The sequence below is a fragment of the Lissotriton helveticus genome, chromosome 2_1 (assembly GCF_964261635.1).
Source record: "Lissotriton helveticus chromosome 2_1, aLisHel1.1, whole genome shotgun sequence".
NCBI classification, from domain to species: Eukaryota; Metazoa; Chordata; class Amphibia; order Caudata; family Salamandridae; genus Lissotriton; species Lissotriton helveticus.
In genome coordinates this window covers 1952836511-1952858273 of record NC_136059.1, presented here as the reverse complement: position 1 = coordinate 1952858273, position 21763 = coordinate 1952836511, and the positions used below count along the sequence as shown (strand labels likewise).

Below are 21763 nucleotides of genomic sequence, written 5' to 3'. Positions count from 1 at the left end.
AGGACTGACACGTTTTCGAGATTTTGCTGCAGAAGCCCAACTTCCAGCCTCATCAAAGTGTTCTTTGCAAGAGGGGGGAGAGGGAATAACTTCTTATAGGCTGTGCACTGGATCTTTTCTAGGGCAGTTTCCAACATGTCTAGGAATGCTTGCTGAGCATAATTGAGTGCAGGGAGCAATTTGGCACGGACCACCCCCATATGGTGATGGACCTTGGACTGTCAAAGGTGGTTTTCAATTTTGCACGGGGCATACATGACCATTTGTTCTTTGCTTTTCATTTTGTGTAGATACAGGTTTGGTTTAACGGATTTGTATTGCCATGCTCCCAGATAGTTATAGTATTTTGCACAGTCCAGCCTCTGTGGCCCTCTGCCACCATCTAGTGGACCTCTTCTTTGGATATTTCCCAAAGATCACAATTTTTGTTTTACTCCCATTGGTCACAAGCTCATTCCTGAGATTATATATATTCAGGGCATTGAGGGCTTTTTGAAGACCAATTTTCGTGTGGTGGAATAACACTTAATCTTCCGCATTCTTCATGAGTGGAATTCTCCTGTCACTGATTTTTGATGTGACTAGGGTGGCACCAGATAAGGCCAGGCCCAAATCCACTGTATAAAGGTTGAATAACTTAGGGACCAACACACAGCCCTGTATCAATCCGCGATCTGTGTCAATCTTAGCAGTGGCTGTTTCCCCTATGAGCTTCACTCGTACCCAAGTCCGGGTGTATAAGGACATGATTACTCATAGCAATTTGGGACAGATGTTCCACCTCTCTAGCTTCTGCCATAAGATGTTCCAGACAACTCTTTTAAAAGCAACCAAGTGGTTGATGAAACATACGAACACTGGGAGTGATGTATGGGTTTCTGATTGAGGGGCAAGGTATGACAATAGTGTCCACCGTTGACCCTCCTGGGTGAAGCCCTGTTTGGTAGAAAGGTAGTGAGCCTTCGACACAGGCCCATTGCGCTAACTCCTGGAGTAGTATGCTGGAGTATGCATAACCCTCGATGTCCAACAGTGCTATTAGCCAGTAATTTCTTGGGTCAGTGGTGGAGCCCTTCTTGAAGATGGGGTGAAGAAGGGATCCTATCCATGACTATGGTACCTCATTGAGGTGTCTACATTCAGCATACAGTGGCACTAGTGCTGAATCCATATACTGCACGTCTTCTCTGGAAAATAATTTCTGGAAGGCTGTTGGGGCCTGAAGCACTCTCCTTTCTGATCTTCTTTAGGACTTTACGTATGGCAGATTCACTCCATGCTGAGTGTTCCCTTGAAGCTGATTTTGTTGCTGTGTCAGTTACGTCTCCATCCTTCTTGTACGCTGGGTTGATAGGGGAGGGTTTGTCCAGCGGCTCAGAATAAAGTGATTTAACATGTGCAATCCATTCCCCTGCTTGAATGCACACACAGAAAGAGGAATATGCCTCTAAGGATTGTTTTTGTGCAGGAATGTATCCTTTCCTGCACAATAAAAAATCCTGCTGGTAATGCAACCACCCTGCACCATGGTGTAAGAGTGCCTGTAACGGCACTAGTCAGCACACGGTGTGCCAGCGCTGGGAGAGAGCAGAAGGGTGCCATATCTCAGTAGATATGGCTCATTTCTGTTCTCTCGATTTCACACAGCTCAGCAAGTTGCCTTGCTGCGCTGCATTGTGTTGCGTTGCATTGCATTAAAGAAAAGTAAATCTGAACCTAAATGTGGCCTAGATTCATATTATGGATGTATTAACATTGCAGTCTATTAAATTAAATATGTGAGGTGCTTGTACAGCACACATACTGAACTCAGGTACTTAAAAGTGTGCACATGTGATAATAAAGAAAAAGGAGGCTCTGCAAAATATATTTTCCTGGGATCACACAATTCTTCCATATATCTAGTTCCACATTTTGAAATCCAGCCACCAAATGGGTATCTCTGTCTTTGTCTCTCTCTCTCGTTTACATCAAACGTCACTGTTTTGTCTTTCATTCCTGGCTCAGGACACGAGAAAAACCATCACAGAGAGAGCAGATCCAATTCAGGGCCCCCATACCCCAACTACCAGCCAAGAATGCATTTAATTGAGGGGTGTCACACCACAAACACCCCCCTGAAGCTACACCTCTAGCCAAAGGACCACAGGGTCTCAGAGATAGTATGCCAAGAGACACTCAGCTACAGCAATCATTAGCAGAAGTGATAAAATTAAACCTAACTGAAAACAACCATGTGGGTAGACAGGGTGACATGGGATGAACTGAAGGCAGTTGTGGTATAGTCAAATCGCCGTTTACAATAGAGAACGAAAGGCCACAAAGAAACAACTAAAAGCAAAACTGCTGGAATTGGAGGAGATACACAAATGGTCAGGATGCTCAAAGTCATAAAAGTGCAAGTTTACACTCGATAATGATTGAGCAATATATGTTCTGCAAAGAACTAAACAAAAGTACTACAGTGAAAGCAATAGAGAAGGCAAGATACTAGGAAGATACTATCTTACAAAATAAGATGAAATTATGGGTGAACAAGGAGGGTTGTGGCATTTAAATAAAGAAATAGCAGACGCATTTATGTTCATAAATGTAGCGTCCTCCCCAGACCCGGGAGCATGCAAAGGAATATGCCACACACAGAGCTCTGGATAGTATGTCTTTATTTCTCAACATACAATCACATACTGCACTCTCATTACTTCATAACTATTACTGATCACAACTTAACACCTCCCAGCAAGTTACGTAATTCCTTGTTGAGTCTGCCCAGAACCGCAAGGGTTCTAGCTCATAGTGTGAGACCTATTGGAGAGGAAGACTCCGTCAGGGCCAGGGCAGTGTCCCTTAACCCAACCCAGCACAATCTTTGTGCCAGGTGGAAGGGGCACACTGTATTGAATGCCTCTGAAAGGTCCAGCAGCACCAGAATGGCAGAACTTCCCTGGTCGACCTGATGACGTATGGTATCTGTGGCAGCCAGCAAAGCAGATTCTATAGTATGACCCTTCTGAAGTCCATTCTGCGAAGGATCCAGAAGATCCCGTGACTCTAAGAATGCCACCAACTCTTGATTCAAATGTTTTTCTAATATCTAAAATGGTGAAGAAGGAGAGATATAGGACGGAAATTATTCATGTCTTCAGGGTCTCTGGTAGGCTTCTTTTTATCACAATCGACTCCTTTCAGGATTGGGAGAAGATTCCTGTTAAAGGGATACAATCGTAGACCTTTTAAAGGAAACAGAAGATCTGATCTGAAGCTAACAGCAGGTCACGGGAAGGGCAAGGTTTGTCTGGAGAACTTGAGTTCAGCTGAAGAAGAAGATGCTTCACTTGGGTACAAGAAAATGAGGGATAGACAGACATAGTGGGGGCGTGGGGAAGCAGGTAGTAGCTTCATCGTCAATATCTAAAGAGGGGCTATCTTCCTCATGCTTAAAACAAGCACCAATCATCAGAACTTTATTCTGGAAGTGCTCTGCCACCTTGTTACAGAAATCCTAAGAACATTTGGTGGCTTGCCGGTCAGTGGGAATGGAAAGATTTTTGATCACTTAAAAAAGTTCTTGAGGGTGTTATTGGCTGACCTGATTTTAGTAGTAAAATAGAAGGACTTAGCTAGTCTGATAGCATATGCATAATTGAGCATTAGTTCTTTGTGCTTATCTTTGTCTTCAGAGGAAGAAGAGTTGCCACCTCCGTTCCTCCTTCCTATAATGGTGTCTGTACACTTTAAGCACTTCTGAAAACCATAGATATATTTTAATTCACATTTTCACCTAACTAATATGTCCCTTTAACCTTTTTTCTTTTCATTGAAATATATATGCATGTGTGGGTTTATGCACGTAAAGATGGAGTAAAGAAAAGCAACTCTATGCTTACATATATATTCTTAGCTTACTGATATAGTGGCAGTCGACACCCTGTCCCCTTTGAGACTGGAGGAGCATCTCAAGGAGATAGGGGTTGGCGGCTTGGCTCTGGACCTCCTCACATCATTTCTTAGTCAGCGGTCTCAAACCGTTAGAATTGGCGATGAGTCCTGCCCCCTTGTCTGAGGAGTGCCTCAGGGCTCGTCCCTGAGCCCCACCCTTTTTAATATCTATGTGGCCCCGCTAGCAAGGGTGGTGCAATCTTTTGGACTAGAGGTGCTGTCCTATGCGGATGAAACGCAGATCCTGGTCTCTATCACCCAAAAGACCAGGGATTCTGAGCAAAACTTTAAGAACTGTATGACAGGTGTCTCGTCATGGATGGTTCAAAATTACCTCAAACTAAATGGTGAGAAGACGGAGGTCCTGATCATCGGGGATAACTCTGACATCTGGTCAAGCGACTGGTGGCCCAACTCCCTGGGCACCTGTCCCACTCCTGTCACCCAGGGGAAAAATCTTGCAGTGGTGGTGGACGACAGCCTTTCCATGTCTCGCCAGGTCTCCAGAACAGTGGCCACCTGCTTTGGACTCATTCGAGTGATAAGAAAAATCTCCCAGTTTTTGTCTATTGAAGCCCGAAAAAAGGCTGTCGTGGCCCTAATATTAGCCAGGCTGGACAACTGCAATGCCCTTTATTTGGGAATAGACAAGGGCCAGCTGCGCCGCCTACAGCTTGTACAAAATGCCGCTGCTAGGCTGGTACTGGATCTTCCCAAGCGTCACTCGGCCTCTTCTGCTCTCCGTTCTTTGCACTGGCTCCCAGTGGACCGTAGAGTCTTGTTTAAAACTCTATGCCTCACCCACAATGCATACTACGGACATGGCTCTGTGGGCATAAAGAATATTTTCCATAGGTACGCTACCTCTAGGAATCTCAGATCAGCTAATACAAATCTGCTCAAGGTTCCCAGATTCAAAAAGATGAGATGGGGGGAAGAGCCTTTTCACAGGCGGCGGCCAAGGCGTGAAACACCCTCCCTGTCTCCCTCTTGGGCCAGTAAGTTCACTCAATTTCCCGTAAGATCCTTAAGACCTGGTTGTTTTCCTGTGAAACGAGTTTGAGTTTGTATGCTGGCTGTGCCTGTAGGCTCGTCTGTACAGAGCGCCTTGATGCCCTTGGGCTTAATCCGCGCTTTACAAATTCCCTTTCATTCATTCATTCATTCAGTCAATATTCTGGATGCAGTATTTTTGTAGAGGGGTGTAAAAAATTCGGGTTGACTGGATAATGTGCCTGATGCAGATATCTATGTGCATTTTAAAGGTTTAGAGTCCAATTCATGAAGAGTTTGTCAAACGAAGCAAGGATTAGACGTTTTCTCATAGTATGCGCAAGGTTTTCTGCCTTTTGAGGGATTCACACAAACCCTCAGGAATATGTGTGTCAATTAATCCACATTGTAGATTTCCCCACGTAAATCAACCTTCCCCAGAGTTAATACTGCAGCTGTCTGCACGGAGGGAAACCTTCAGTAATAAATGTCACTGATATGTGCACTATCTCATTTAACTTTTTCTTTATGCTCTACACCTCACACACATTCTTGCAAGAGTAGAAACCCATTTACCTCCAGTCCCAGAAATACTGCTGTGATGTATACCCTTGCCATCCAGGAACCACACTTACAAGCATTTTTTGTAAGTGTAAATTTACAAAGCTTGTGTTTCCAGGACTGGAGCAGGCAAGGACGAATATTGATTGTCACTATCAACCCATCTACGAATGTTTGACAGCATTTTGTATGACCAAACACTTAACTTTTACCTGTGTTCCCACTTCTAACAATACAACTGTGCAAAACCCACAGCTCTTCTTGATTTTTCCCAAAACTAAGTTGAATCTGCAAATCATAATTCTGTGTTCCAGACTTTGTAAATTCCCAACCATAGGTCCAACTTTTAAAGCATCTATGATGAACTTAGGTACACAAAACGTTTTACAAATCAGCCCCTAAAAGTTCAAATGCCTCCTGTGCTGCTTCGAGTAAATGTAGGGGTATGATGGAACCACTGCTTCCAACAACAATAATCTATCCTGATAATATTTTATTTTATGTAGTTTAAATTAAATTATTTTCTGAAGAGCATTACCTAATCATAATCATCTCACCCATTGGTACCTCTCTGATGAGCCCTGCTCACAGGGAAATCATATTCTTGGTCAGATACAGGTTACCAGCCATAGAACAAAGGGGTGGCTGAAAGCAGTGCAGTGCACCAAGCAAAGAAGAATGTTTTCTTAGCTTTGAGAAACCCATTGAGGGGGGTTGGGTTCTGGTATACAGAGCAATCCACAGCCTGGCCAGTTTGAATTGTAAATTGTCTGTCATCTTGGCTGATGTGTTTGGTGGTAGGGTATTTTGAGGGTGAGACTAGGAGAGTAGAGGGTTCTACAAGGAATGTGGGGAGAAAACGTTTTTCACAGATAGGCAGGGGCAGAGTTAGTGAGGTATTTAAATGCAGGCACGATAACCTTGAACTGGATTCTAGCTTTGGCAAGTAGAAGGTAAACTGAGAGACTGGTAATGTTTAGAATGGGGTCTAGTCTGGTGGCTATCTTTGAACCTTTTCTCCGCATTTGATCAGGTAGTCAGGAAATAGCACAAAGAAGTCATTGTTGTTACAAAATTTGGTATTAACCAGTGCGCAAAATATTGGAGAATGTAGGGTATGGGGATTGTGTTCATGAGATTTATCACAAGATCTAGTGGCCTCAATCTCAAAGTGTTTTAACAGTTGCAAACCCTCGGAATCTGTACATCTGAGGGTTTTTAACTGCTAAACAATTCAGAAAAGGTTTTCCAAATCGTTAAATGGGTTTAGGAAAGAATATGGAATCAGTATTTGGAAAGGGTGTGTTTAGGGTGTCCCTTCCAAATACTGATTCCATATGGTATGTATTAATCCTTTGCAACAAAAATCCGGTGGCGAACCATTCATATTTTACCATAAACTCAAGGGTGGTGTTAACCCATTTGAAAATGAGAAGGGATCCCCATAAGACTCCTTCCACTTTGTGTTTTTTGAAGAGTAGTCAGTTGTCCATAGTTTGATTTGATTTGATTTGATTTTACATTTTATAAAGCGCAGCGTATGCTCGCGGGCCTCCTGGCGCAGAAATAGTCTGGAAGACTAGAGTACCAACTAAAACCCACTTTGAATGCCTAATTAGTTTTTAAACAGACACGTTTTCAGCTGACTTCTGAACAGCATCAAGGAGTTGCTGTTTTTAATCTGTAAGGGAAGGGAGTTCCATATCTTGGCCATGCCAACGACACAACTCCTCCCCCTCCATCGCAACTGCCTGTACCTAGGAACTACCAATAGGTGAGACTGTGCTGATCTTAAATTTCTGGAAGGGGCGTATTTCCTGAGATGTGTTCTGAGAAAAAGGGGTCCTTTCCCCTGTAATGCCTTAAATGCAAGACACTGTGACTTAAATATGATTCTCTTACCTACCGGCAACCAATGGAGATCCTTCAGTCGATTAGTTACTGGTTCATATTTAGGAATATCCAGTATTAGCCTTGCCGCTGCCTTTTGCATCCGCTGGAGTCTAAGCAGAAGCTGTGTCTGAAGACCTGTATATAGAGCATTTCCATAGTCTAGCCTCGATATGGCTAGTGCTGTTACCACCGTTTTCAGAGCATCCATAGGAATAAATGGACAAATCTTCATAATGATCTTAAGGATACCCCAAAAAGTAGAGGTAAGTTTGTTAATTTGACCTTCAAAGGTCAATCTTTGATCAAATATGACTTCTAAGTTTCTCACTTTTGACACTGGTACTGGGCAATCGCCCAAATCATCCGGCCACCACTTTGGGGACCAGAAGGGGGTTTTGTTGCCCAGTATCAAAACCTCAGTCTTCTCACTATTCAACTTGAGGCAGTTCCTCTGCATCCAAGTGTTAATCTGCAGCATACAATTATTAAAACGCTCCGCCGTCTCCTCAACATTATCTGATACCGAGATCACAACCTGTGTATCATCGGCATATGATATAACCGAGAAGCCACATTGTCTAATAATTTCTGCCAGCTGGCCATATGAATATTAAAAAGTGTGGGGCTCAGAGATGAGCCCTGAGGCACCCCGCATGGCAGTTTGAAAGGTTTGGAGGTCTTTCCGTCCATTTCTACCACGAATGTTCTATTCGCTAAAAATGAAGTCAGTAACTCAATGGCACTGCCTTGAAATCCCAGTTCAGCCAGTCTATTGATCAAGATTTGGTGGTTGACCGTGTCGAAGGCCGCCGATAGATCTAATAAGATCAAGGCGGCCTTCTTACCCTCATCCAGAGTTTTTCTTAATTCTTCCGCTGCCATCACCAAGGCGGTTTCCGTTCCATGGCCTTCCCTGAAACCATACTGGGAGTGGTCTAATAATTCACCCTCTGCGATAAAGGACGTGATCTGTCCATTGATCAACTTTTCCAACACCTTAGCGCTAAAAGGAATCCTAGATATTGGTCTATAGTTTTTTGGTTCTGTTGGAACCAAGTTAGCCTTTTTTAGTATTGGTCTAAGCGAAGCCATTTTCCATGCCTCTGGAAAAATGCCTGACTGAATTATTTGTAAGAAGACTGCTCTAAGTTGCTCTCCAGATAGCTCTGGACATAAGTGAAAGATTTTTGGAGGGCAGGGATCTGATGGAGCCCCTGCTTTTGTTGTCTTTACTACTTGTTCTATCTGTTCTTCTGTTGGGGGAAGAAAGGAGAAAGTTGGAGCATTGGGTGGGTGATGAAAGCCCAATGTTTTCTCCGCTGGTTTAATTGTGTTATCTCCGAATATTTTGTACACATCCTCCACTTTGTTTTTTTTTTTTTTAAATTGTCTTTATTGAGATTTTCAGTCAATCCAGCTTATACATTGGTACAAATCAACATTGTATATTCTCACGTTTCTACAAGTCAAGTGCGGAACAAAACATCCGCACAACCCAAGAACAGGGACCGGTCAGACCCACAGTCATAACTAACATGTCAATATAATACAGTAATAATGAAGACGAAAAGGAATTGTAAATGCAGTACAGGACTTCCACATTGGGGCATTGCACAATATACATCCCAATAAATCGGCTAAATGACAAAAATAGTTGAGGCACCATAAGTCTGCCAGTATGACGTGCCTTTGAGGAATGCCAACTCAAGATAAGGTTACCATAGAAAGAAAAAAAAATATGCAAGCATCATTCATTTACCACCGTAGAGTCAGCTACATCAAGGGGGCCCACCCTCGACCGTGCCCAAGACAGAAACGGCTCCCAAATGTCCCTGGGTCTAGAGGCAGCCGGCATCAGTTCCCAAACTCTCAACTGTGTTTGACCATAAGTTACGTCCGCCAGCCACGCCTTGAATCTAGGAGCAGCTTTCCGCCCCCAACATACAGCAATTTGTCTTTTAGCATATAACAGCAAGAGTGCATGCAGCTTCCTCCCAGAGGGCACAGTATCACTTACAAGGCCTAACAGACCTCGGTGTGGGGTGGGGACATCTGTTCTGCCCAGAATCTGGTTTATTGCTTCAAACATCGCATTCCAGAACCTCAGCAACTGAGGGCAGTTCCATGCCATGTGAACAAAACCAGCAGGTTTGTACCTGCATCTCCAGCATCTAGCATCATCGCGGAGATGCATGCGATGTAGATTAGTTGGTGTTCTATAGTATCTATGTAAAAATTTGAAATGCACTAGTCTTAACTTGTAATTAGGCGAGAGCTCGAGTAACTGCCTACAACAGAACTCCCATTGCTTGTATATACCCCGATTGGTCTGGCAAAGCCAACATAGGGAGCAGGGGCTGCAATCTATTTGCCACTAGCTTCGCATAGATTTTCACGTCCACATTAATAAGAGACAAGGGACGATAAGAGTCTAACTCTGCCTCATCTTTGTCAGGCTTCAATAATGTTATCACTAGGGCTTCTCTCATCAAGTCCGGGAGTACCCCAGCCTCCAGTGCTTCACCATATACCTCGTAGAGACTCGGTGCAAGCTCTTCAGCATATGCCTTGTAGAAGGCAGTGGTAAGGCCGTCCGGACCCGGCGCTTTATTCAGCGGGAGGCTCTTAATGAACTGTTTAATGTCATCCACTTAGACAGGGAGATCCAAATATTTGCGATGCGCATCATTGAACCACACCAAAGCGAGTGTGTCCAGGAAGCCTTGCAGATTTTCAGGGTCACATCCTCCACTTTGTTATTAAAGAATTCTCCAAGTATATTTCAGAATTCAGGATTTTCTATCTTTTGTGAGTTCTCAGGAAGTTTTGCTAGGTTTTTCACTGTAATAAAAAGCTCCTTAATAGAGTTTTTTTACTCTAAATTTTTTTGAGTAAAGTAGTTACTTTTTTCCTTGATAATCATTTTTTTATAATCAGATAAACTAGTAGCATATTCTCTTTTCCTTGCCTCTGAGTAATCTGTTCTCCAAAGTCTCTCAAATCTTCTGCATACTTTTTTCTGTTCTCTAAGTTTGTCCGTAAACCAAGGCTCAGATGGCTTTTTCCTTTTTGATCGTAGCCTTTTATTAGGGACAGTTACGTCTACCGCAGCTTTGATCCAGGAATTTACTTTGTTGACCATGTTATTAACACCCAAAACTCGAACTGGTTTAGTTGTTTTTAACTGAGTCTGAAAGTTTATGGGATTAATTTTACTCCAATCCTGGTATACTACTGTACCAGGAGCGGTTGGTGATGTTATCAGTTGCTGAGTATCCCGTATCATAAATATAATTGCTTTGTGGTCGGACCAGGTCACTGTGGTAACTTCCAGTACTTCTATCTTATTGTTAGAAGTAAATATTCCGTCTAATGTATGTCCTGCCTTGTGAGTCCCTTGTTTGACCAACTGTCTTAAGGAAAAGCCGGCCATTCCATCAGTAAATGTAGTGATATTATTGTCCTCTATCTTTTCCAGATGGTAATTGAAGTCTCCTAAGACTGTATAATCAATGCTGTTCACACTATCCTCTAAAAACGGACTGATATTTTCCAGCAGCGAGGCTTGGGCTTTTGGCAGGCAATATACGAGAAGCCCTTTATAAGTATAGTTGTTGTTAATTTTTATTTGAAAAGGCAGAGTTTCACAATCAAGCGAGCCAGTATTCATACCTCCTGTGATTTCCAAGCCTTCTCTTGCGATAATTGCAAGTCCCACTCCTCTTTTGTTACTTCTATCTACTCTAATCATTCTATACTGGGTGGGGAGCGCAAATTGCATGTCCGGATCAGAAGATGCGTCCGCCCAGGTCTCTGTTATGAAGGCGATATCTACTTGATGAGTATCTATCAACTCCGCTACCTCAACACCATGCTTCACCAATGAACGTGCATTAATTAGTACTGCTTTAACCCCGGTGTCCCCCTTCCTGTCCCGCTTGGTCTTAATAGTATGCGTATTACAACTGCTCGGTAGTTCATAGCTAAGTTGTAAGTTGCAATGATCACAGGTTTTTTTTTTTTTCCTTAAATCAAAGACTGTATGGCAACAAAATCTTGATCCCTTTTTCAGCATTAGCGATTCCTCGTGAGTAAATATTACCGGATTATGTGCAACTGTTTGGAAAAGACCAGGGGTTTGGGCGCTAGGCACGAATCCGGCGCGGACGGGCTCAGATGGGCTCGCCTTAGGCACGCACATGCGCATCCGCTGAGCGCATCCGCTGCGCGTTCGCGTTATTGCCATTTTTATCCCCCCGCCTGAAAGACTAGCGCGCTCACCCGACTCCACCCAAAATGGGGGTGCCGCGGCTCAGAGCGGCCCCTGGGCCTGAAAAGCCCTTCAAGGCTTCTGTTTGAATTCAGGTAAGTGTAAAATCTGCAGTTTGACAATTTATTATAACATTTAAAAAACAGCCACGAAGTTAAAAAAGCATCCAAATAAAAATTAGTTAGTACCTAGCCTTGCAAAATGATCTCTCCCGGCTCACGCCTCAGGAGGACTGTAAGGCTATGGCAAGCCCGCTCATGACCTCCCCGCCTTTATCCCCCTGCCTGCAAGACTAGCGCGCTCACCCGACTCCACCCAAAATTGCGGTGCCGCGGCTCAGAGCGGCCCCTGGGCCTGAAAAGCCCTTCAAGGCGTCACCTCTGTTTGAATTCAGGTAAGTGCAAAATCTGCAGTTTGACAATTTATTATAACATTTAAAAAACAGCCACGAAGTTAAAAAAGCATCCCATTAAAATTAGTAAGTACCTAGCCTTGCAAAACGATCTCTCCCGGCTCACGCCTCAGGAGGACTGTAAGGCGATGGCCTTCCACTAACTACTATTTTAAAAGATTTTTGTGTAACTTTTCTTCATTTTAACAAGCTGTTTTCTTTCAGTAAAACGGCCTGTATTTTTTTTTATTGCTTTATTTAAATGCAATCACAGACATGGTCATCTACTGACCCCAGCAGGTCATCATCTCTGTGATTGTGGCCAATCTTAGTGGGTCGCAATTTGTGACTTTACCTGATGAATATTGATGAGGTAGGTCGAATTACGACCCGCTATGATTCTGAATTTTGTGAACAACATATTAGTGCGGAGGTCGGTTCACAAAGTCAAAAATTATTTAGGAAAAGTTGGCACACAATTTGCAAACAATTGTATGGCATCTATTCTCTGTTCATGAGGCCCTTATTAGAGCCATACTAAAGAAATACAAGTACAAAGTTCTGCGAATGCAGCAGCACTACTTAAGTACATTTATGTAAATGATTATTTGGTATCTTTTTTTTCCAAGTTGCCCCCATTAAGATTGTCTGACCCTGGAAAAAAAGTACTTTGAATAAATACAGTATACGGTGTGTATAAAAGGTTCATACCTATAAGTTGTCTTGGCTAAAGGCATGTCTTCTTGGAAATCAAGACTTCGAGTGGGGGTTTCCACCTCTTGAGGCTGCTGCGATGGGTCCAGATTATGGTCACTCTGCTTCGATAATTCAACTGGTGGTCTCACAAATTCTTCCGGTGGTCTAGTTGTATTCTTTATTCTGCTTAGGACATCAGTAACGTTTTTTGTAGCAAAAGCAGGTGTAACCGGTTGCAGCCCAATCACTCCTGTCACTGTTCTAGCCTTATTGTCCAACCGGGAATTCATTTTTTGAGCTATAGAGATATTCCGGCGGTCAGAAACATGAACAAAGATACATAGAAAAAGAAACAGTGAATGAACACTCAACATATTGAGCCCAAACACATTTCGTTATAAAATACTAAAAAGAAGAATTCTCCATCTGACATGCAATATTTAAATATTTTCCAAACACATAGCTTTTTTAACTGTTCAGAGATACTTTTGCAAGTTTTGTTTCCTGCAGGAGCTCTAGTGGGGCCAATGTGTGAAACTGTCTCTAGGACTGAATGCTCATCTACCCTGTCCTCTCCCAGGTACCCACCTGGCTCCCCGACTCCACTCGACCCGCTGACAATGCTGGGTCTGGTGGCTCAATAGACTAATGCATCAAATCCTGGAGTCTGTGTTTGATCGTATGGTTCCAGGTTCAAATCTTGGAAAGTTGCCTGTGCCTTTCTGAACTGGTTAACAATTAAGATTTGTTATTCAACGCAAGATGCCAAAAGGGTGGATTTGCTGAACCACAAGTGTTAATGCATATCAAGGGGAAAGGTGCACATTATACTAATACCTTTATCTGCTGAAATGTTCCCTTTAACTGTGACAGGTATGTACAAAGGTGTGGCCATTATCTTGCTGACTTCATCCTCATGAGTAAGAGCAGTTTTATTTTTTGTTGGATCAAAAACAATGGCAGATTCAATTCGTGCCCAGTAAACAAAATATGACTGGACCACCGATAAACTGTAAATAAAAGAGAGAACATTTAGGAGATACCACAAGATGCAAAAGGTATTGAATAGAGAGTTGACAGTTTATGAAAGTGACAATGGTATCTGGAGCATTTATCTCTGGCATCAATATTACTACATTGGAACTAGTGCCTAATGTGTGCTGGTAGCTGCAGGAGGGTACCTGACCTCTTAGAATCCACGTGGTACCCCTCAAGGGTGTCCTACACACTGCAGCATGTCTCATCTGGGGCTGGACCAAATATGATCACCCCCATCTTAATAGAAATCCATTGGCTCTCCTTGCCGGCCTGGGCCATCTAAAAACATCAGCTGCATCATTACAAAGCCTCTATGCAGAGCACCCCTGCTACTTTGTTGACAATCTCACAATATCTGGTGACTCTGGTTGCACTCTGCAGCCAGGCTGCCATCACACTTGAGACTAAGAAGTAAAAAAAAAAAGAAAAGGAGCATGCGATTTCCATTTATGTACACAGAACATGGAACCTCGCCCCAGAATCCATAAAACACGCTCCAACACTGCTCCAATGTATGTTAAAGTTGAAGACACACTCTTTAAAAATACTAGATTACAATGCAGTAACAATACAATAACCACTTAGCTCTTCTATCACTCATTGACTACATGCGTGTACAGTTCTCCGCTGCCTTTTTGGCTAGATTTGTCATATGCAAATACTACATACATACATACATACATACATACATTCATACATTCATACATACATACATTTGAGGGTACCTCTACTTTATAATACCAAAAATGTTGTAGCATGTCCATCCCAACTCCAATCAATACATTGCAACTTTAAAAATTCTCCAGAATAGTTCTTTTAACCATATAAGTACGAAGGATCTGTCCTCTAGGTCATCTCAACTAACTTTGCACATCATCCCACCCAGTGGCTATTAAATCCCATAAGGCATGCACTGGAGGGCTTCTTTGATCGAATCTCAACCAGCAAGAAGCAAATTCTCTTCTGCTACCCCTTCTTCTGGCCGAATTTTTTAAAAATCTTTTTAAAACAATTTTTTAGAATACATGCTAATGTCATTGAATGTGTTCCTCAATGCTGGAGGAGTCAGTTATCGCCAGTGGTAGGCAGGAGCACCTATGCTTCGGGACATACCTCAGCCCCTTGAGCATGAATTGTTCTGACACTCCCCTTTCCAATGATACCTCTAACTAGAAGATTTATGCCTGCAGTATGCCATGGGAGAGTGATCCCTGAGTAGGAATCCACACCACTAGACTACCCAAGAAATTAAAGTGGAGGAGCAGACCCACTAGCATAGACAGTTGTTCCTTTTGACCGAAGGGATGAGACAGTCATTCTGATCCCCAGAGGGACAAATTAGTGGGTTAATCAGCAGTATGCCCAACCCAGCATGTTGGAAAGCCCACCAGATGCAAAAGAAAGTCTACTAGATGCCAGGACTACTTATATTTGAGAGAGGGGCAATACCTGATGGCATTGAGATACAAACCGTCACATTGGGAGGTGATACAGTCAACCGCCCCCATCATGTGAGCAGATTGGAGGGTTTACCCTCAATCTATCCATCCAACCAGGGCAGAAAGCCCACTAGTATAACGGAGATTACATTTTGCTATCAATGGAATAGGGACTGTCCCTGACATGTATTGGACTGTGCCCCTACATTTCATCCCTGTGCTTTACAAAATATGCAAAGCAATTCTCCCCCCCCCACCACACCTTCCACCCTCCAATAACAACTTCATCTTATAGGAGGTTTGTAGTGTACTTGGGAAACCAGTGCACACTTCCATAGCAGTACTTGCTAGCTTGGTAAAGTGTAAGAATTATCCAGCAGGAACCCCAAATATCGACCTAGCCTCATTAAATGTTAAAAACACATCCCCTAGGTAAATAGGTAAAGATCACCGTGGGGTTAGACAAACACCTTCTCTCCAAGCAGTAAGCGACATCACCGACATCACCTATTGAATCCTACAAAATGCCTGAAGCCATTCAATAGGCAGGGATCTACTGATTGTGGTTGCTTCAGAAGCTTCTTAACCACTCGCTCCCATGCTATAGCTATCTGTAAAGCAACCCAAGGAGTGCCGTCCAGCTGGTGTTCACCTCTCATAAGGTAAATTGGAAGGATGCCATCCTCTATGGTAAACCTATGGAGTCTTTGCTCCCAATACGGTGACATATCACACCACTTAGCTGCAACTCCGAGGAGAGGTAGTAAAGCTCCATGTGAGGAAGGCCCAGTCCTCTCTTTTTCCTGTCCATCTTCAACACTTCCAGTCGGGCTGTGCTCCATTTTCCCACCCATACGTGCAAACAAGGGGGCCATTTTTTCCCCAAAAGAACAAGCTGGATATTGGATACAAGGCAATATGCAATACATACAGACAGTGGGGTAAAAGCACCATTTTTGCCAGTGCCTATTTTCCTATTATAGACAGCAGGAGAGTGTTTCAAAATGTTATTTAGGCTTTGAGTCCCCGCAAGATCCCCTCAACATTACGCTGGGGGTCCATCATGGTGGCAAAAGTCACCCACATTACTACGCATCACAACTCATTTCGTTCCCAATTCATCCCAACAACTGGTAAATCTGATCAGGGCCGGACTGGGAACCGAAACCAGCCCCAGCAAACTGCTCGGCCGGTTCCCGGTTGGGGGGTGGTGGGGGGATGGGTTGCCGCCAAGCTGTTTGCTAGGGTCAGCCTATTTTGCTACAGGGTGCTGACATTGCCTGCCCCGGTAACAAAAGCAGCCTCCCAGTGGCCCAAAACCAGTCCCTACCCTGGCAGCCCACCAGGGAAATGCCTGGTGCCTACTACAGCCAGTCCAGCCCTGGATCAGATTGAGAAGTTTCACCTAGGCCAACCAAGCGGTACAACACAATCCAACAACCTGCCCCGGTAACAAAAACGGCCTCCAAGTGGCCCAAAACCAGTCCCAACCCTGGCAGCCCACCATGGAAATGCCTGGTGCCCACTACAACCACTCCATCCCTGAATCAGATAGAGAAGTTTCTCCTAGGCCAACCAAGCGGGACAACACACTCTTCAGATACATCAGGTTCACATAAACCTTTAACTTTTTCACTTTTTGTGACATATGTTAAATATGTTATTCTAAAGATAGGGAGAGGTATGAGAGTACATAACAATTGGTTATACAGAGATACTGCAAAAGTATATCTACTCACATTTACATCTGCATATAGCATTCCAATAACAAGTTACACTACAACCTGCAGATGCCTTTGTCCCCAAAAGTGAGGAAGAAGAGGTGGAGTCCGGAGTCTCTATTTTTCTCTTGTCCCATTCCTCTTTCCCCGTTTCTGCCACTGATCCTCGTATCTTAGCATATGTGCTCATTGGTGGGGATGGTGAGAGATGGAAAGAACATTGCTTCAGTTGGATCCTGTGCAAGAAAGTTGATGCGAACCCTGCCAACTAATGGTTCATACATTTAACTGTGTGTGTGTGTATATATATATATATATATATGGTCCGGACACGCTCTGGCGATGCTTCGGCATGTTTGCTGCTCCAAGGTATTGGAATCGTCTGGGCCCGCCACGAGGCACAAAGAGAGAAGAAGCGGTTGTCAGGATATTATCCGGGCACTGGGTGACGTGCATGGACATTGCCGCCCCCGCAGATGATTGGACTTGTGCATCGTGGTTGAAGCGGTTTGGGGGCATAAGGAGACAATTTTATTTCTGCTACAAGCGATACCTGGCACCATCTGCGCATTTTTGCTTCCCCGCCCGACCACAGGGTCGGAACTTTATTCCACCACTTACCTGGATGCAAGGCTTTGCATTCTGGGTCTTGCAGTTCTGGACTACGCCCGGATCAGCAACAGGTGGGGTCAGTGACATCGAGGGCGGAGCTCCAGCCAACAGGCTACAGAAGGCAGCATGGCAGTCTTTTGGCGTAGATGGAGGGTTTAAGACACTTGTGGCGCTGAGGAAGGCAAATGATTGCCGAAATGCATTCGCCGTAAATCTGCAGAAATAAATGCCTCCAACCCTGTCCCCAGTTGTGGCCTTCGCTCTTTCTAACGGAGGAGGTGTTTTGGATATATATATATATCTTTAAAAAAAACTGGCAAGGTTCCCACCATAGTTTCCACAGCACAGAGGAGGCCATAACGTTTTCTCCTTTCTTCATGTACTTTTATTTCATTATATTACACCGTGTGCAAACAAAACAGAACGGTCGACGAGTTTCGGCTGTTGCCTTCGACTGGACCATAGAGTCCCAACCTCTAGACTGTCTATTTAAAAGTGACTAAGTGCAAGCATCCCTCATTTGTGTTGATTAAAAAATAGACTAGTCCAGTAACCCACAACAATGTTCTTGGCGAATAGTGGCTGCCATTTTTCCACTTCTAGTTCTGTTTGTTAAGTACAATTTATCGTTTTCACATTTAAGCATTTTTAGATAAATGTTAAAAAACGTTAAAAAATATAAAAAGAGATTTTTTCACTTTAAAGTCCATATTTTTCCTCATTTTCTTTGTTGTATTTTTTATATGTCAAATTTTGCAGTTCATAAACAGTAAGGTATCTAGAAGAAATAAAATCTGGCATGTTCGAAGCCCAGCAAGGTTCTCGCAGAATCCCTAATTCCAAAAACTGCTTTAGTGCTAAGATAGGAGAGAGATATGAGAGAAAATAAAGGGAAATTGAGTGGAGTATGTATGTGAAAAAGGAGGTAGAGATTGGGCAGGAAAAGGTTAGGGGGACAGTGTGGGTGGTCTATAGAATAGAAAAGCTTAGGACCGGATTAATTAAAATTCTATCTGTAAAGTACATTGTATCCATAAAACTGGAAGGTTAGCTCCTCGGTCATATATTAATAATACAGCCATCAACATCTTCCCTACATATATTTCCTCTAGTGTAGTTATATCTATATCTAGACGCAAGTTCCTGATATATCAAATTTTTAAGAGGCAAAAAAAGGGGGGTATATGTGTATATGAAGGCATAGCACTGGCAATTAAAAGTGACAAATCCATAATGCACAATTCCTAAAAGCTGTAAAAAAGAGATGCTAACAAGAGGTAAAAATGGTGAATACGCAACAATCTTCATATGTTCCTTCATGTGTTCTAGCTGTTATTATATATTACATCATTTCGTCTCAGGTCTTTAGAAACACAGCTATTTAACGTTGAGGCATCATTTTATGCAAGAATTTAACTTCAAGTCGGTTAATGAGCTTTAAAAAAGGTTACATTACCATCCCTCTTTTTGGAGTATATATATTATTGCATCAAAGAAACCTTCACATATGAATTTTCCTGCCGAAGGTGGGATGAAGGAGGAAGTAACTGAACTGGTAGCCTACCCCTGACAAACAATGATCGCGAGATGTGAGTTCTGCTAAAGAGTGAAATTTGTTTGAATCGTAGCTTTTCCTTATATTCATATTGGTAGATTAATTTTATACCCACACACAGATGTAAAGGAAGTTTGGGAGGCATCGTTTTAACCAGGAAGACTAGAGTATTCCCTATAAAAGTCCTGATGAAGACAAGAATTGATGCCTAATTAGCACTCTTTTGTGACGGGTCGAAACATTGACCGAATATACCATCATCCCTGTATCTAACTAGCAACTTTGACAGAGAATCATTATGGATTACTATATCAACCTGAGAGACATTAAAATTGATATGTGATCAGGTCTATTGAAAAAATATTAGGAGTGTCACCTACTTATTTTTATTGTTTATGCACACACATAGAGCACCCTATTCAGTTACATTGTGGAATGACTTGGTACAACAATACATACTTGTGTTTAAACCCCTTATGTTGAATCAGTAAAACGTTTATAAGTGAATCCTACAGAAACACCAATTGTGTTGTAATGTTCCCTCATGCAAGGGCAAGATTGCAATAGCAGAGGTTGCACTGTAAATGGAGAACATTTTATTTTAAACATAGCATACAAAGCAGCGAGTGGCTGAATCCTCCTTAAATGACTTCAGACAGCATTTGAAGAAAAAAAACAAGGGACTCCCCGGGCTATGCAAAAGGAACACACACACCACCACTAAAATCATATGTCCAGGGACCCCATCCATCCCCTGGAAATCTACCTGTGAGATGGGTACCTCCATCCAACCAACAAGACAGCTACAATCTCAAAGGCTTGAATTGAAATTGAATTTGCCTTAAGCCTCACTTTATCTGAAGACAGAGCTATAAACAAAAAATGGTACAGCAACTGGGTTGTCAAACATGACCTCAGTCAAGGCATGCAACAGGGTAACATTTAATACTGGGTAGTACTATTGGTAAACCTCACTATCATGCTATGTTTTGATGAGGTTTCACCTTCATGTTTTTCTGAACCAGTGCTGACATAGTCTAAGCCCTTTTGGAACACTTTTGAAATCACACGTACTTGTCAGTGGGAGCTAAAAGCACACAACCTACCTGTTATTGTCTCAACTAAGTAAACACTGGTGCCCTGTGAGAAGGTTTGCACAGGGAGCTTGCCATCCCCAAGCAGAAACTACTCGTTCCCTAAAGTTTTGGATTATTGTTTCCCATTCACTCTGCCTGAAAGCCCCCACCTCAGCAACTGGCTCTAGTGCTACCCTTGCATCAGTGTTTTCTGAAAGTGTTGCTTCTTCACAAAGTGGAACAGCTAACACACACATCTTTGTGCATTTCTCAAAGGGCGCTACCCTGGGACTTTTCCTGTCCTACCTCTGAGATGTAGAGCCCTATATCCCATTAAGGGCTGGATAGCCACATGTGAGTCACTGAAAGTCTTGTCTGGAGGCCATGCTGGTAAATTGTATACCCTAAACTTAGATAGAGAAATTACTCTGCCTATATGGAGGTACTCTTAACTGGAGGAGAGAAGAGATGTTAGCGTTTGCTCCATTCCTTTGGGAACATTTCAGGAGGCCTGCCTGTTGTGCGCAAGGACAATATCTACACAAAATAAGGGTCCATCTGCATTATAATTTCCTATCACTTGAATAAAATTGCATTACTTGCCCACTCCCTGACATTCTGAGATCAGTTATAGCTGTTGACATCAAGCATAGCATCTGCCCCTGATTGGCTAACAAAAGACAAAAATGGCTGGTTTGCTTGTAGCCAACTGACAGGAATTTTCATGTATGCTGAACATGTGAAACAGAAAATCAGTTCATCTTTGGGGACATTCAGTTCTCCAGCACAAAGAAAAAGATTGGGACCAGTTGAAGACACTGGAGCTACCTACCTTTAGGAAACAGGACCACTCTTTAGGATTGAGGAAGAAGGCCTATGTTTGCATGGACCAAAGGAAGCGGTAAACTGCTTTATGTGCTGATGACCTGTCTTGACTTGAAAAACGACGAAATCTCAATTGCTATAAGCATTGTATTGAGGACCTGTTGCCTGAAGACAAAGAGCCTCCTGGGGGATATGGGTGATGCTGCCGCTGCCCAAACTAGCACGAGAAGTACACCAAAGAAAGAATGATGCTTGCTGTCTCTCTTATCAATGCTCTTATGGGAGAGACAGAAAGATACTTCCATTCATGGTTGTGAGGTGAGAGTTACCTCAAAAACCTCAGTGGTGAAGTGCTGAAATTAGCAAGTTGCTTTTGGCACTCTTCACACGCTCTTCCTAGTGTGTCTATCATCTGCTTTATCATCATCGTCAACTCTTCTGAACACTGATGGCCAAATAGGAACATTCAGACTTGAGCGATTTTTAAGTAGCAACCAATATATTTTTATCTGTTCGCTCAGAGGTATACAGTAAAATGGGGGGGGAGTTATCACTTAGAGGAGGCTTAGTGTAAACTTATGGCCACTGTTGAGTTGGCAGCATTCTGTACAGTCATGTAGATTATGTATGCAGGTTTGCATTATGATTCATCTTAAGAAGTGGCAGGATGCTTAACTTGTGACCGGTGCAAAAACTGAATTATGTTTAGTGCCCTCAAAGACTGACCTCTTTAGATCTGGTATACATTCTGCTG

General features: G+C 42.9%; 1 protein-coding gene across 1 annotated transcript in view; it reads right to left on the bottom strand.

Moving 5' to 3' along the window:
* The window catches only part of REELD1 (reeler domain containing 1), a 128092-nt gene that overhangs the window by 69561 nt on the left and 36768 nt on the right, over positions 1 to 21763 (bottom strand). Inside the window, exons 3-4 of the mRNA XM_078677657.1 lie at positions 13582 to 13753; positions 12759 to 13069 (exon numbers count right to left, since the gene is read on the bottom strand). Of these exons, the coding sequence (XP_078533783.1) occupies positions 12759 to 13069; positions 13582 to 13753 (483 nt within the window). The remainder of the gene's footprint in view (positions 1 to 12758; positions 13070 to 13581; positions 13754 to 21763) is intronic.